Source organism: Fukomys damarensis, unplaced genomic scaffold (genome assembly GCF_012274545.1).
Source record: "Fukomys damarensis isolate Sample0158 unplaced genomic scaffold, DMR_v1.0_HiC HiC_scaffold_2, whole genome shotgun sequence".
NCBI lineage: Eukaryota > Metazoa > Chordata > Mammalia > Rodentia > Bathyergidae > Fukomys > Fukomys damarensis.
The window spans coordinates 50,427,765-50,441,631 of NW_022900914.1; the positions used below are offsets into that span (position 1 = coordinate 50,427,765).

At 40.4% G+C, this 13,867-nt stretch overlaps 1 protein-coding gene across 1 annotated transcript in view; it reads right to left on the reverse strand.

Moving 5' to 3' along the window:
* The window catches only part of Tacr1 (tachykinin receptor 1), a 165,373-nt gene extending 151,965 nt beyond the window's left edge, over nt 1–13,408 (reverse strand). The window contains exon 1 of the mRNA XM_010631601.2: nt 12,325–13,408. Coding sequence (XP_010629903.1) covers nt 12,325–12,713 — 389 coding nt within the window. The 5' untranslated portion in view covers nt 12,714–13,408. The remainder of the gene's footprint in view (nt 1–12,324) is intronic.
* Nucleotides 13,409–13,867: the final 459 nt, after the last annotated feature.

Genomic DNA, 13,867 nt, shown 5'->3' on the forward strand with positions numbered 1-13,867 from the left:
AAAAAAAAAAAAAAAAAGAACCGAGTATAATTTTAGATGATTTTTTTTCGTTTTCTGAAGTTGTAGCAGCTCAGAGGGGCAGTTCAGTTATATGAAGAAAGAACATCTCATGATCTATTTGGAAGATTCAAAGTACTCTGTGGCTTTCAGTTTCCAGGAAGGAAACCCTCCCTCCAAAACCTATGGGCTGAAAAGGATGCTGGTGGGCAAACCATCAATGTCAGAGATACACATCTCTGGAACACAGGCCTGAAACACGCCAAGGGCCTGGCTTTGTCAAAACCAACATACTCCAGTCCATTTCTAATAATTTCTATGGAGGTATAGGATATACCCAGAAAATTCTGCCATATACTTGTCTTTAATTCAAAGTCTCAGAAAAGAAACTGGAAGGTCAAAATAGGTGTTGATTTCTTTTTTGGGGGTACAGGGGGTCACTATTTCCATGTTGCTATGGTCCAGATATGATTTGAGTGTTCCTCAAGGCTTCAAATGTTGAAATCAAATCCTCATTGTACAGTATTAAGGGAGAAATAATTTAGTCTGACTACAGTGTATAGGTGGGGTGTTTGGGAAGCAGCTGAGATCAGATAAGGTCATGGGGTGGAGTCCCCAGTTTTCAGTCCTAGTGGCTTTTTACATTGAAGGAGAGAGAGACAAGAGGAGACACACAGACACACACATTTCCTATCTCTGGCCATGTGATGTTCTGGACTTAAACCTCTACACACTGTGAGCCAAAAAAACCTCTCCTTTTTTAATTTTCATGTGTTGTGTATTTTATCCCAGATATAAGAGTAACTAAGATAGATTTTTTTCTTTCTTTCTCTCTTCCTTTCTTCTTCTTCCTCCTCTTCCTCTTCCTCTCCTTCTCCTTTTCCTTCTGTTTCTTCTTCTTTTTTCTGTACCAGGGATCGAACTCAGGACTATGCCAGGAAGAAGGCCACCACCAGATACAGCCTTTCAACTTCAACCACCAGACTGTGAGCCCAAATAAACCTTAAAAGATCTCACAGTCTGTAATTATTAGTCACAGAAAATTGACTAACATATAAGTTAAAGAACAACTCTGAAATGAAGGTCCGTAAGGTTAAATATGACAGGGTTCAGAATGTATGTGGTTTAGTGAGCTGGGAAGAAGTTGAATGCAAACTGTGGGTGGAGTGAGGCTCTGTGTGATCACATCTACGTTAATCACATGTAAAATCTTCAGATAAAAAGTAGGAAAGGGTAAAATTGGAAGGAAGCCAAGGAAGTATAGGGCACATGATGCAAGGACTTCAAAACTCTACTCCAGTGGAAAAGTGTGGGTGGATCCCACAGGCCCTGTGCAGGCAACACTGTTGTGAGAGAGTCCAGGCACAGGGCTGCAGCTCTGGGCAACATCCCTGTGAGGGACACCCACATTCAGACCTCTGACTCAGCCCTGATTCCAAAAGTTCAGCTGTTCTTTACAGAGGTGATTCTTTCATGTGTAGGTCAGCTCTTCACTGCTGCAGCCAAATACCCAACAAAAACAACTTGAAAGAGAAAAGGCTTATTTTGGTTAATAGTTGCATAGGTTTCAATCTGTGGCCGGCTGGCTATAAGGCACGAACATTATGGTGGAAAGGCATGGTGGAGGGAAACTATTCCACTCATAGCATAAAAGAAGCAAAGAGCAGGGGAAGAGGCTGAGAGGAAGGGGATAGGCACCAGATATAGTCCTCAAGGCCATGCTCCCTTGAGCCAGGCAAATACTCAGAAGTGTGCTATGCTAATCTTCTAGGTGTCTTTCAAGTCAGTCAAGTTGACAATTAAAATGAATCATCATATGTAACCTCTTGTTGTATAACTTTGTAATCCTAGAAAGGCATTTTAAAAAGTAGACAATTGAAGAAAAGTTGCCTCTGTGTAAGTAGTGTGTATGCAAAATCGCAATTTTTGTGATCTGTATATGTTGCTTTATTTGCTGTTAATTTGCTAAAAGTGAGAATGATATATTAGAGAATTTGGCTTGTCAGATTTGTAATTTTTTTGGTACCGGGGATTGAACTCTGGTCCTTGCCCTTGCAAAGCAGGCCACCGAACCATTGAGTTAAATCCCCAGCCCTTCAGATTTGTAATTTTAATTGAAATGTTTAGGAGGACCTACAAGAATTAATTTTTTTTCAATAATTAAGTGCATCAAGAAACTTGTTCATTGAGTTTAGAAGATTAATACTTAGGAAGTTTAAATTCTTTAAGATAATTTGATGTGCTAAATTTAGAAGGTTTGATTTATTAGATTTACAAGAGCTACATAATTCCTAAGAAGGATTTTATTTTTTCTGTTTATAGGTTGGCCTATTAGGGATTTAAGAAAACCAGGTGTATTTTTGTGATTAATTGTTTTGTGATTATTGTTTGAAATGTTTAAGAGAATTTAATCAAGTTTGTAAGTATTGTTTACATTTTAAAGATTATTTGATTTGTTAAGTTTATAAAAATTTATGACTAGTTGAAAACAGATAAGATAGTTTGGTTAGAAAATGGTGCTGAAATACTAGAAGGAAGAACTTCATCTCACATTTAAGAGCTAATTGAGCTTTAGTCAAAGGTCAAGAAAAAGTGGATGTTTAATGCTTTAATAAGCATAAGCTAGATTTAGGAGAAAATGTTGATGGTTTATAAGATGTACTCAAAGTCTAAGTAAATGCTACAACTTTAATAAGTTGACTAGCATTTAAAAATCATACAGCTTTTTGCATGAATAAGTTCTCTCTTATTCATGAAGTTGAAGAGCATTTTGAGGATGGAAAGAGAAGAAAACATTTGGTTTTTCTGGAGCATGATCTGCATATAATAGCTAAATGATAGACTTCTGGTGGAGTGTGTGATGTTTCCACAGATGGTATGAATGCTGAAAAGCAATTAGCAAGACATCTAATGACCATTCAGAAGGGTCTTAAAGTGTAATTTTAATAGGGAAAGATATAAATTATTTCACCTGTGCATGATGTAGAAGGGATTTAGACAGAGCCTGAGATAGGAATGGGAATGGATACAGTGGTGTTTTAGGGTTTATTACATCATGACAATTACTATTACTTAAGCTCTTACTGGGCATTGAACAATAAATTAGGTTTTTTTTCACACTTTTCCCTCTCTCTTTGCAGCAATAATTCTATAAGGTAAGTTTTATGATACCCATTTTATCAGATGAGGAAGTTGAAGCCTGGTTATTTATCTTGCCTGTGTTTTTACAGTTAGCACATGGTAGAGCCACTTCTGGAACCCACCACCTGTGCCCTTTCCTGCTGGCTACTATTGTGGTTTGGATGTAAAGTGTTTCCCCAACATCCCCTGTGTTCAGAGATGGGCTTTCAGAAGGGAATTAGGCCACAGCAATGGGGTCATAAGGGCTCTAACTTCATCAGTGGGTGAATTCATTGATAGGTGAATAACCTGATGGCATTACTGGGGGTAATTGAAAGTTAAGAAGTGGAACTTTAATTGAAGAAAGTGGGTCATAGAGTTGTAACATTAGGGGCAGTATCTTGTCTCTGGTCCTTTCTTCTTTGGTCCTCTTATTATCTCTGCTTCCTTGCTGCCTCTAGATAAGGAGCTTTCCTTTGCCTTATCTTCTGTCATGATGTTTTTGTCTTGCCACAGGCTCAGAACCAGTGAAGCCAAGTTAGCATGGATCAAACAAAACCTCTGAAACCATGAGCCAAAATAAGACTTTCTTCCTTTGAATTTCTCTTCTCAGGTATTTGGTCTCAGTGACAGAAAGTTGACTAATACATCACTCTACTATCTCAAAACGAAAGATAAGATTATTAAAAGACACTATGATATCACTGACAGAGAAGATACTCCTGAAAGAGTCCCAAATATTAGACACATTAATGAGGCTGAATTGGAAAGTAAATTAAAGAGTTATCAAAATGAAGAATTAGAAGGTTTAGAAGGAAGAAGAGGAGAAGGTGAAGGAGTAAGAGGAAAAAAGAAGTGAAGGACAAGAGGAAGAGGAAGAACAGGAGGAGGAGGAGGGGAAATTAGAAGAGCAGCAAGGGCTGAGGCTTAGGGGTGCTTAGACATATGTCCTAGAGTGCTCGCTTTGGCAGCACATCTTCTAAAATTGGAATGACGTATGTCCTAGAACAGTTCATGTACTGCATTGAAATTCATGCTGAGGTTCAGGCCTTAAGGCTACAGCTAAAGCATGTCCTGGTCCCCGGATTCATTCTCCACACAGTCTTTTGTTTTCCTTCCAGCTGAGGTGGAACTGCTGCCTCTCCAGGGGTATAAGAAGGTCTGGGACAATCTAAGCCAGCTGCTTAATCTTTCTCCCAGCCTGTGGCTTTCTTAGATCACTCTATGCTGAAATTTTCCTGTCTGTGGACTAAACATTCAGACAACTACTGTGGTTATAAGACTTGGAAGGCTGGGTGGAGGGTAAGTTTCTGCTGGTCTTGCCTCTAAAAGGACAAATAAAGTAGAATACACTTCTTGTTAGTGGAAGGAGTTGGAGGAAAAAGCCAGGAGGTTTACATTAGTTGGGCTGGGCCAGAGAAGGGTCCATAAAATGTCTAGAAATTCTCAGTGTTCCCAGAGAGTGTAGTTACAGTAGAAATGATCAACACCTCCTCCAATTAGAGGTCTTCTTCTGGGGCACAATATGCATCAGTGGCATCTGGGTATGGGTCAGAAATCCTAGTCAAGTGGAGTAGGGAAGAGGCAAGTATGAATTTGAACTTGTAGTTATTTTAGAACAGGTGGCACATAATCAAAAGTATTCTATGTGGTAGGATGGCTGTATGGTGGGCAGAAATTTGGCCATATTTTTCTTTTGTTTCAACGTATAATAACACCATATATGTGCTTTAGGATCTGGCTCATGCATTGGGTCTGATTTTCAGATTTTGTTTCAGAGGCATCGTCAGTTTACCCCCACTGCACACATTTTAGTGAATTCCTATCTTGGGCCAGGAATTTGTGTAGGTGCTATGAATGAATATAAAACCAGATAAAGCTTCCCTGTTTTCATAGGATTTGCTGTTCAGTGAGCAGGAAGGTATGGTAGAGAATAATGTATTATAGGGAGTAACAACACTACTGGACAGAGGCTGTGGGGATATATAAGGATACCTCATTTAGACTTGCAGGTCAAGGCCAACTTCTTAGGGGAGGTGGCTCCTAAGCTAAGCATAAGAAGAGAACGAGGCCACCAGGAAGGATGTCTGTTATACAGCAGTGGTTCTGCAAAGGGCAATGGCAGTAGGGTAATGATTCATTGTGGTTTCATCCTTTTAAGAGAACCATTAACAACTGGGAACAAATAGTAGTGACTAATGTGTGGTGAGAAGGAAGAACCAGGGACAGCTAACTAGGGACAGGGAAGTTTCAGAAGGCCTGTACTAGAAAGGCTACCACATAGAAGAGCCATTGTACTAGTGGGAGCAGCCCAAGCCAGAGAGGCAGATTGCAATTCAATAAAGGAAGGATTTTTAAAAAGAAAAAAATTATGATATAATGCTTAATCGAATTAGCAATTGAGCCAAACTGAGTAAAATGTTTAGGCAGAGTTTGAAACTCTTACAGTGGGTCTGTCTGGAAGGTTGTGGGGTGGAATTTGTATCTGGAGAGAGGATTGTCAAGTGTCTAATGTCCTTTCTGCTACAGTAGAACTCTTCTATGGCTTCTGCTTCCAGTGACAGCTTTCAGTAGATATGATAACATCAAAAGCCACCCTGAGCAGGAGTATGTAGACAGGTACATAAAGCACATAAAAGAAGATCGCATGAGTCTCCAAGCTGAGAGAGGGTGGAGAGCTGGGAGAAAATACTAAAAATAAATTGTTTCTAATAGTCCTTCAAAGTAGAAAAAGAACCTCCATTGGCATCATGAGGATTAGATGAGACAATGCCTTGGAGAGCACACAAGTACAAGGCATCATTATCAATTTTACTAACGTGAAATCTCCCTTCTAGTTTCTATGAGACAAATATTAATAAATCATTATGAACATTTCCATTGCACTGCTATTGAAGTTAATTAGAAAAACAAAACTCTACATGTTTTTTAGCTGTGTATTTTGCTCTTCCTCTTTTCCTCATTTTCTTCCTTTTTCATCAAATTCCTTTTATCTCATTGTGCCCTTTCCTCTTCCTCCTCGTTCTTTTACCAGTAAATCCTTTTCATATTTCCAAGTGTGGTTCTTTGCTTTATTTCTGAACTCCCTTAGCATGGCATTGATTGCACTGGGTTGTATGGTGAGTATGTCTTTGTCACTCCTCAGAACCTGAGAGCACATGGGTGGTGTCTTACTACCTCCGTATCTGGAACAATGTAGGTGACTAGAAATGTTTTGATGGCTGTGAAAGATAGCATATGACTGTAATCCTAACACTTGGGGAGGCTGAGGCAGGAGGATTTCAAGTGCAAGCCCAGAATGGGCAACTTAGCAATCTAGTGAGGCCCTTTCTCAAAAAACAAAACAAACAAACAACCCAAAACTAGTGGTTAGATAGATAGATGGATGAGAATAAGCCATTCATCTCATTGCTACCCCCTTTGATCATATTCTGCCAATGGTGTTTCTTCCCAGTCACCGATGTTTTGCATTGCCAAATCCAATGTTCTTATTGCTCTTGGATTCACTAACACTGATAAACATAATCAATCACAAAGCAACTCACTTAACCTTTGTCTCTTCACATATCTTGATTTCTCACTGTCTCTCTATTTATTGCTCCTTATTTTCCCTCCTAGTGCCTAGTAGAACTCAAGCGTCTCCTAAGGAAATGTGGATATAGGTGGAAGAGCTCTTCTCTACTTTCCAAATTCTAATAATATCTGTATTCAGAAAACTCCCAAATTTATGTTTTGACCCCTGATTTGTCATTCTCTAAACACACCTCTCAAGTTGCTTGTTAGGCATTTCCAAAAACAAATCATTGCATTTTCACATTAAATCTAACATGAATTGTACTCATCTTCTCACCAAAGCGTCTGTTCATCCCTTGATGAATATGTGAATTCATTCAGTTCGATCAATCTTTCATTCTCCTCCCTTTGCAAGTTTGTTTTTCACACAGTTTCTTCTAACTAATGTCACTTTAAAAAAGAAAGAAACTCATCCTCTCTAAAAATCATATCTAATCTTCAAGGCCCAATTCAGTTGCCACATTTTTTCTGTCTTCTTTGAACGTTCATCACTACTGAGCATAGTCTCCTTCCTTTCTCTCTTATAGAGAGAAATTGATACAACCTGAGTTGGATGTAGCACAGTGCTAGATTACTTGCCTAGCATGTGTGAGGTCCTAGGTTCAACCCCCACTATCACAAACAACAACAAATTTCACATAGCACCTTATGTTGTAGTTACCTCAAACCAGTCTTATTTGCATAATATGTAGCATAAACTCTTCCGGGGAAGAGGCAAAGTCTCAAGGCAGGAAAAAAAAGATCACCTTACCTTGGTGGCAGCATCCCTCAATACACTGAATACCTTTTCTAAATTTAACAGTGAGTGTTTCTCACACCTTCATGGTCCTCATTCTATAACTGTCCAGATTCAACAATAACAGTAAGAAAGTTTTTTTTTCCTACTATGTGCTTTTAGAGTTAAAAAATTGCTTTCTTCTGTCAAGTAACATATATTCTTGCTAGATTTTTGTTTTGTTTTTGATTTTAAACAGTCTTGACCATTCAAGACACTGGGGACACCCAGTAGTTGGGAGAGGAGAGGTCAGGTTTGCCAAGACAGCTCCAGAGAGGTGGTGGCTATTAAACTTTTCAAGGGATGGCCCTAAACTCTAAATGTCCATCCGACAGGTAACAAACTAAAGTTTTTGATCCAATCAAACACTGACATTTGAAGTTCCAATCATGGTGGATGAGCTTATAGTGAATGGCCATTCTCAGCATCACAGGAATTTCTGGGCTCAGCTAAATTAATGCAAAGATCTTGGAATCAGAGTCTTGCTTCTGGGTCGGGTAGGGACTTGAGGACCACCTTTAGGTAGAAAATGGCACCCAGGCCTAACTAGCAAGGTTACTAGTAGAGACTTGAAAAGCTGTGAGGTTGTTGCCAGAGATATGTAGGCAGAGATTTCATTAATGTGCATATCTTTGTTCCAGGCTCTCTTACTCTCTCAGAGAGCACATTTTCTGTTTTTCCTTCAGCTACTTCTCTCTGGCAATGATATTTTTGGTCCCAACTGTACTTCATATTTCCCAGACACCATCCCCTTTGTATGTTTTTCTTTAATCCAATACAAAATATCTAGAACCAATCTGAGTAGTGAGCAAACTTCACCTTTCATCTCACTGAAATTATACCTGCTTCTGCCAGGTACAGTAGCTATGACACCAGGCCACTGCTTTCCTGAGCCCCTTGTTGCTATGTTTGAGGTCCAGGTCAGGTTTCCTATTGCCCCTTTATGCCATGTGGGCCTTAGGGTCTACCTACTCCCTCTTTAGATTCTAATCCACAATACAACAGCTCATTAGCTACCACAAGCCCCTGTAAACCAAAGATATTACCTCTTATGGTCTTTGAATTTCATGAAACATCATGCCTCACTTTTGGTTTTACAGTAGAAAAGAATTTCAAATTTTAAGTGTGAGAAAGTATAATGGTTCAAAAGGAAAAATTCTTGGTGCTTCGTGGCGTTAAGTAGAATCTCTGAAACTTTTTAAATCCTAAGGTAACCACTGACTTCAAATTGTAAATATTCTTTATGAAGAACAGCCCCACCTCCTGGCTCCCTTTCTTATTTATGAAAGAACTGCAGAATATATTTAGATTAGTACTGTATTCTGCAGTTACATTTTTTTCTCTTCATTCATTTTGGCTCTGGAAGGAAACTTGGCAAATTGTAGCAACATAATTTGACCCAACAATTCTATTTCAAAGAGTTTATTCTAATAAAAAAAAATGTAGTCCAAAGATTTATGTTCAAGATAAAAGTTATTGGTAATAATGAAAATTTAAAAAGTTACCTATAATAGTAGACAGATGGTTAAGTGACCATAAGCACATAACACTATATGCCCATTAAATATTCTATTTTAAATAGTTATGACATGGAAAATACCTATGCTATAGTAAACAACAACAGCTGCAACAGCAATAGCAGCAGTCTAAAAAGAAACCTCCCAGAGTCAAACAAAAAAAGGCCTCTAAAATTAGCTATTGAAACTTTTTATTACAATCCAAATTTTATTTTTAAAGATGTGAATTACTGTATGTGGCTTAAGCAGCACAGATAGAAAACTAATTCTAAACCAGTCCTCCAGATTTTTAAGTGGTTACCTGGGATTTTAAGGTGCTTTTTTATTTTCTTATAATTTTATGTATTTTCCAAATGCCCTTCTAAGGATACATACTGTCTATTCATTCACACTTGTGAGAAACATGTAGGTGACCATTAGATGTCAAACACTCTGCTTGTGCGAAGGACACTAAAATGGACAAAACACAGCACACGTATTCTCTGCTCTTCTCGGATTGTATAATTCTTTAAAGTGAGGAGAAATCTTTTTAAAAAACATTATTTCATTTGATTCAGTATTTCTACATCTGGGAATGTATTATAAGGAAGTAAATAGAGAAGAAAGCAAAACAAAATCAATACATAGAAATGTCCAATAGAGCATTCATTCTAATATGACAGCAAAAAAATTTAGGAATCTCCTAAATACCCAAGAGTAAGGGAGTGGTTAAAGAAGTAATGGGATATTCAATTAGTGGGGTAATACGGAATCATTTAGATTATGTTTCTGAAAACTTTTTAATAATGTGGGTAAATTTATCATATTTTCCATTCTTATCAATAAAAAATAAGCTGCAAATTATATGAAATCTGACCTTAATTATGTAGTATAATATTCATAAAACAGAAATTCAAATGCTAACAGGTGTCATTTTTGGATGATGAGACAATGGCTGACATGAGTTTTTGTGTCTATGTTCTTCATATTTCCCAAATCTTTTGAAATGAGTAATATTTAATTTTAAAACCAGGAAAGCCATATATTTTTAAAGACTTGATTCAAAAGTTGTCCATCAAAAATTCAAAGATCATATAAAAATAATTTAGCATTTACTCTAGGTCTGTATTTCTATGTCAGAGAGAGGAAAGATAATTTATGTGGAGAGAGCTTAAGGTCCCTTTCTTTCTCCAACATTCTTGGGAGGATGGATGACTGTGCACATGGGAGACACACTCATCAGCAGCCTGAGGGGATGACTGCGTGATGTGCTCAGGGTCTAAGCAAGGAAATGTGGAGTACTTGAGAGGCACACAGAGACATTTGAAACCTCAATCCTAACTCTAACTTGCGCTCTAACATTAGCATATCACTGCTAATCTCTCTGGCCCATATATGCACACTACAAACCTCGGAACATTTCTTATTGCTGTCATTTCCTGCAGCTCTCACATCAGAGACCCCCTGATCTTCACGGAGCAAGGGTTACAGATGCTCAGGGTCCTGCCAAGGTCTACCTAGAGAAAATCAACCAGGGAGCCAAAATCTGGCTCTGTGCCCATGCCCTGGGACGATCCTCACCCTAATTCTAGCCCTAATCTAAGTTCCAGGGGAAAGAGCGGGGCTGTGGAACATGCTCCCGGTGTCAGCCAAAGGAAGGGAGCTGCTGCTGGTGCTTATCAGCTCCTGAATGCTTTAACTCACATGGACTGGTATGGACTCCCCAGAGCTCAGGCAAGGCCCCAACACAGTAAAAACCAGCAACTTACCCCTAATTTAGGGATCATTAAAAATACATTTGTAAGGCTAGGGTGGCATCACATTTCACTGCACTGATATTTGGTTATACCTGATGCTACAGATTTTTTTTTCCTTTTTAAGTTTATGGAGGCTGCTGTAAAAGGAGTAAGTGAATGCAGAAAGATTTGCAGGGTTACTTTACTTTCACCATATCAAGTATCTGAATACCATGGCAGCATAAAAGAAAAATTTACAAAATAATTCACTACCACTTTGAGAAATTATTTACTTTCTACACTTAAAACATAATTTGATTCACCATATCAAGCACATAAGAGATTCATAAAGGGATATGAATACGGAACCCACAATCAGCATTTAAACACCATTTCAAAGGGTGAACATATAGATTTCCCCGATTTTCAAATATTCATTGACTGCAGAAGCTGAAAAGGACTTTAAATAAACTGAGAGTCAGAAACAATCTTTATGTAAAACAGTGTAGTTTGGAAAATTTTTTGAAGTTGTCTCCTAGCTCTTTCTTTAGGTTTCTCACATTTATTTACCCCAGTAAGACATTAGAAGAATCCCTTTTAAATCACAGTGGCAGGTATTTTAAACATACCCCCACACCCCAGGTAAACATTTAATGCCTGTATGTATAGACGCACACCATCAGAGATCTAGCAAATCCATAAAAAGTCAACACCATTAAAGCTGTGCAGTTTTTCATCCTGCCACCTGAAGATTCACTCATTCCAGGTCTCCAGCCTCTGTGTTTAAAATACTAACCTTTGCACATCCAATCATCTTCTGAAACCCTAACTTGTCGGTTGTAGGAAACAAGCTCTCAGTTGTTTTTGCCAAGAACATTTCTTTGTGGACAGACAGGCTAAAATCATTGACCCTCCACAGCAATAGAAATTTAAAAGATATCCTGGGTAAGCTTCTTGGGTGCCTGTCTGCGGAGTTCTTTAAGGTGAATCCCTTGCAACACAGAGGATGTAAATTAGAATATGGAGTATTTTATGAACTATCAAAATGCTGTTTGCATTTAAATAATATTGGAGAGTTGAAAGAACTTAAAGTCCATAAATCTTTAGGAAGAAATGAAAAATTAGGAATTTTGACTATGTGCACTTAAAACACAAAGCTGCCCAAAAGAGTAGCAGGCCTGGAGGACTTTACAAAGACCAAGACAGGGGCTAGTCCCTTAGTTAAGACCTGGGTCTCACTTTTAGGCTTTAAGGGAAAGGAGAGAAGGAATATTTGGAAAAGAGCAAAACAGGACTTGAAAGGATAGGGTCAGGAAAATGAATGAATGACAAAGAAAGTTAAATTAAGAAAATGGGATTGTGTGCTGAAAGGGAGACCGGTGATGGATGACGAGAGAGAGAGAGAGAGAGAGAGAGAGAGAGAGAGAGAGAGAGAGAGAGAGAGAGAAAATGAAACAGGTAAGATCGGGGTTCCCATGGAGTTGGAGACCAGCTGGCAGTCAGTGAAAGCCCCAGGCTATTGTGTGACCATCTCCCCCTTGTACTATGCATTATGCAGCCCCAAACCTCCATAGCAATGCCATGATCCTCTATGGACACTTTTCATTTCCAGAAAGGGCAAGCTCACCTATCAAAGGCCACTGCTGTCATGGAGTAGATACTGGCAAAGACCGCTGCAATGGGGAAGAAGTTGTGGAACTTGCAGTAGAACAGGCCGTAGTACCACTCGTTGTGGACAGCATAGGTGAAGTTCACCACTGTATTGAATGCAGCCATGGAGGCCTCCGCGAAGGCCAGGTTCACCAGAAAATAGTTGGTCACTGTCCTCATTCTCTTGTGAGCCAAGATGATCCACATCACCACCACGTTTCCCACCACAGAGGTCACCACAATGATCGTATAGGCAGCTGCCCAAAGGACAATTTGCCAGGCTGGCTGCACGAACTGGTTGGGTTCTGAGGTGTTGGTGGAGATGTTTGGGAAGAGGTCTGAGTCCACAGGGAGGACGTTATCCATTTCGCAGGTTTGTGGCAAAGCTCTCCTTTCTGCACCCACCACCTGCTTTGCAGCCTCTTGTGGCAGGCACCTGAGGCTTAGGATCCTGCTTAAGCCAGACAGGAAGGAAGAAGTTTCTTTCTGGGTAGAACTCTCCTTGCAAGCTGACTTGGCGCTCAGAGGATAAATACTTCTAGATGCTCTGTCTGCCCGACCTTCGTGGCTCTGAATTCCTCCACTTTTCAGTTTCAGAAAGTATTTGAGTTCAGAATCTGGAGACTGCGTGTCCTCTGCGTTAAACTGAAAGGTGGAAAGTAGTTCCACCGGCCCCCTCTTCTAGAAAGCAAGAGAACCCGCCTTTCTGTACCTGCTTCTGTTTACAACCGCTAGATCTCCTTCTTGCGGCGGGAAAGGCAAAGTCCTGTGCTGCATGAGGACTTAGGCGGGCAAGGAGAGCCCGTCACAGCGCTACCTTTGAAAGTTCTGATTCGTTGGCCGGGATCTGGGGCTGGAGATTTTTTCCTTCGCTTTCGCAGAAGCCCTTGCCACCGCGCCGGCTGCAGCCTCGCAGGCGCCTCTTGGCTTGGGTCCTGCTCGGCTCGAGAGTTAGCACAATCTCTGCAGGATGCGCACGAGGCTTTTATAACCCGCTGCAGAGACGTCACCGGGAAGGGGCAGTACCTGGGCTGCGTACTCGCCAGTCCTCTTGCGCAGCAGCTGCGCCAGCTGTTGGCAACTGTCTCGCTTCACCGCCGCAGCCACCACGCCTTTTGGTGCTTGCTACCTGCTGTGGGCGTCTTCAAGCTGGACACTCTAGCACTCCGCAAGGGGGCAGTAGGTGGCCTGGGAGTAACGGAGCCAGATGGGGCCCATAGCTAAAACCACAGTTGCACCAGGACGGGTGTGTGTGTGTGTGTGTGTGTGTGTGTGTGTGGATTTAGGAAAGTGCTGGAGTCGAGGACGGTCAACTTCCAGGGAGGTAGCCTGGAGCTCTGGGACAGCTCTGCAGAAGCGCCTGCCAGTGTCCGTGGGAGTAGGGCAAACATGAAGGCGAGGTGCCAGCGCTGCGCTCCCGGCCGCACTCCAGCAACGCTGGCTTGTTCTGGGCTGCTGTGAGAAGAGAGGAGCTACAACTATCGATTTCAAGTGTCCGCAAAACAACTTTCTTCAGGTCG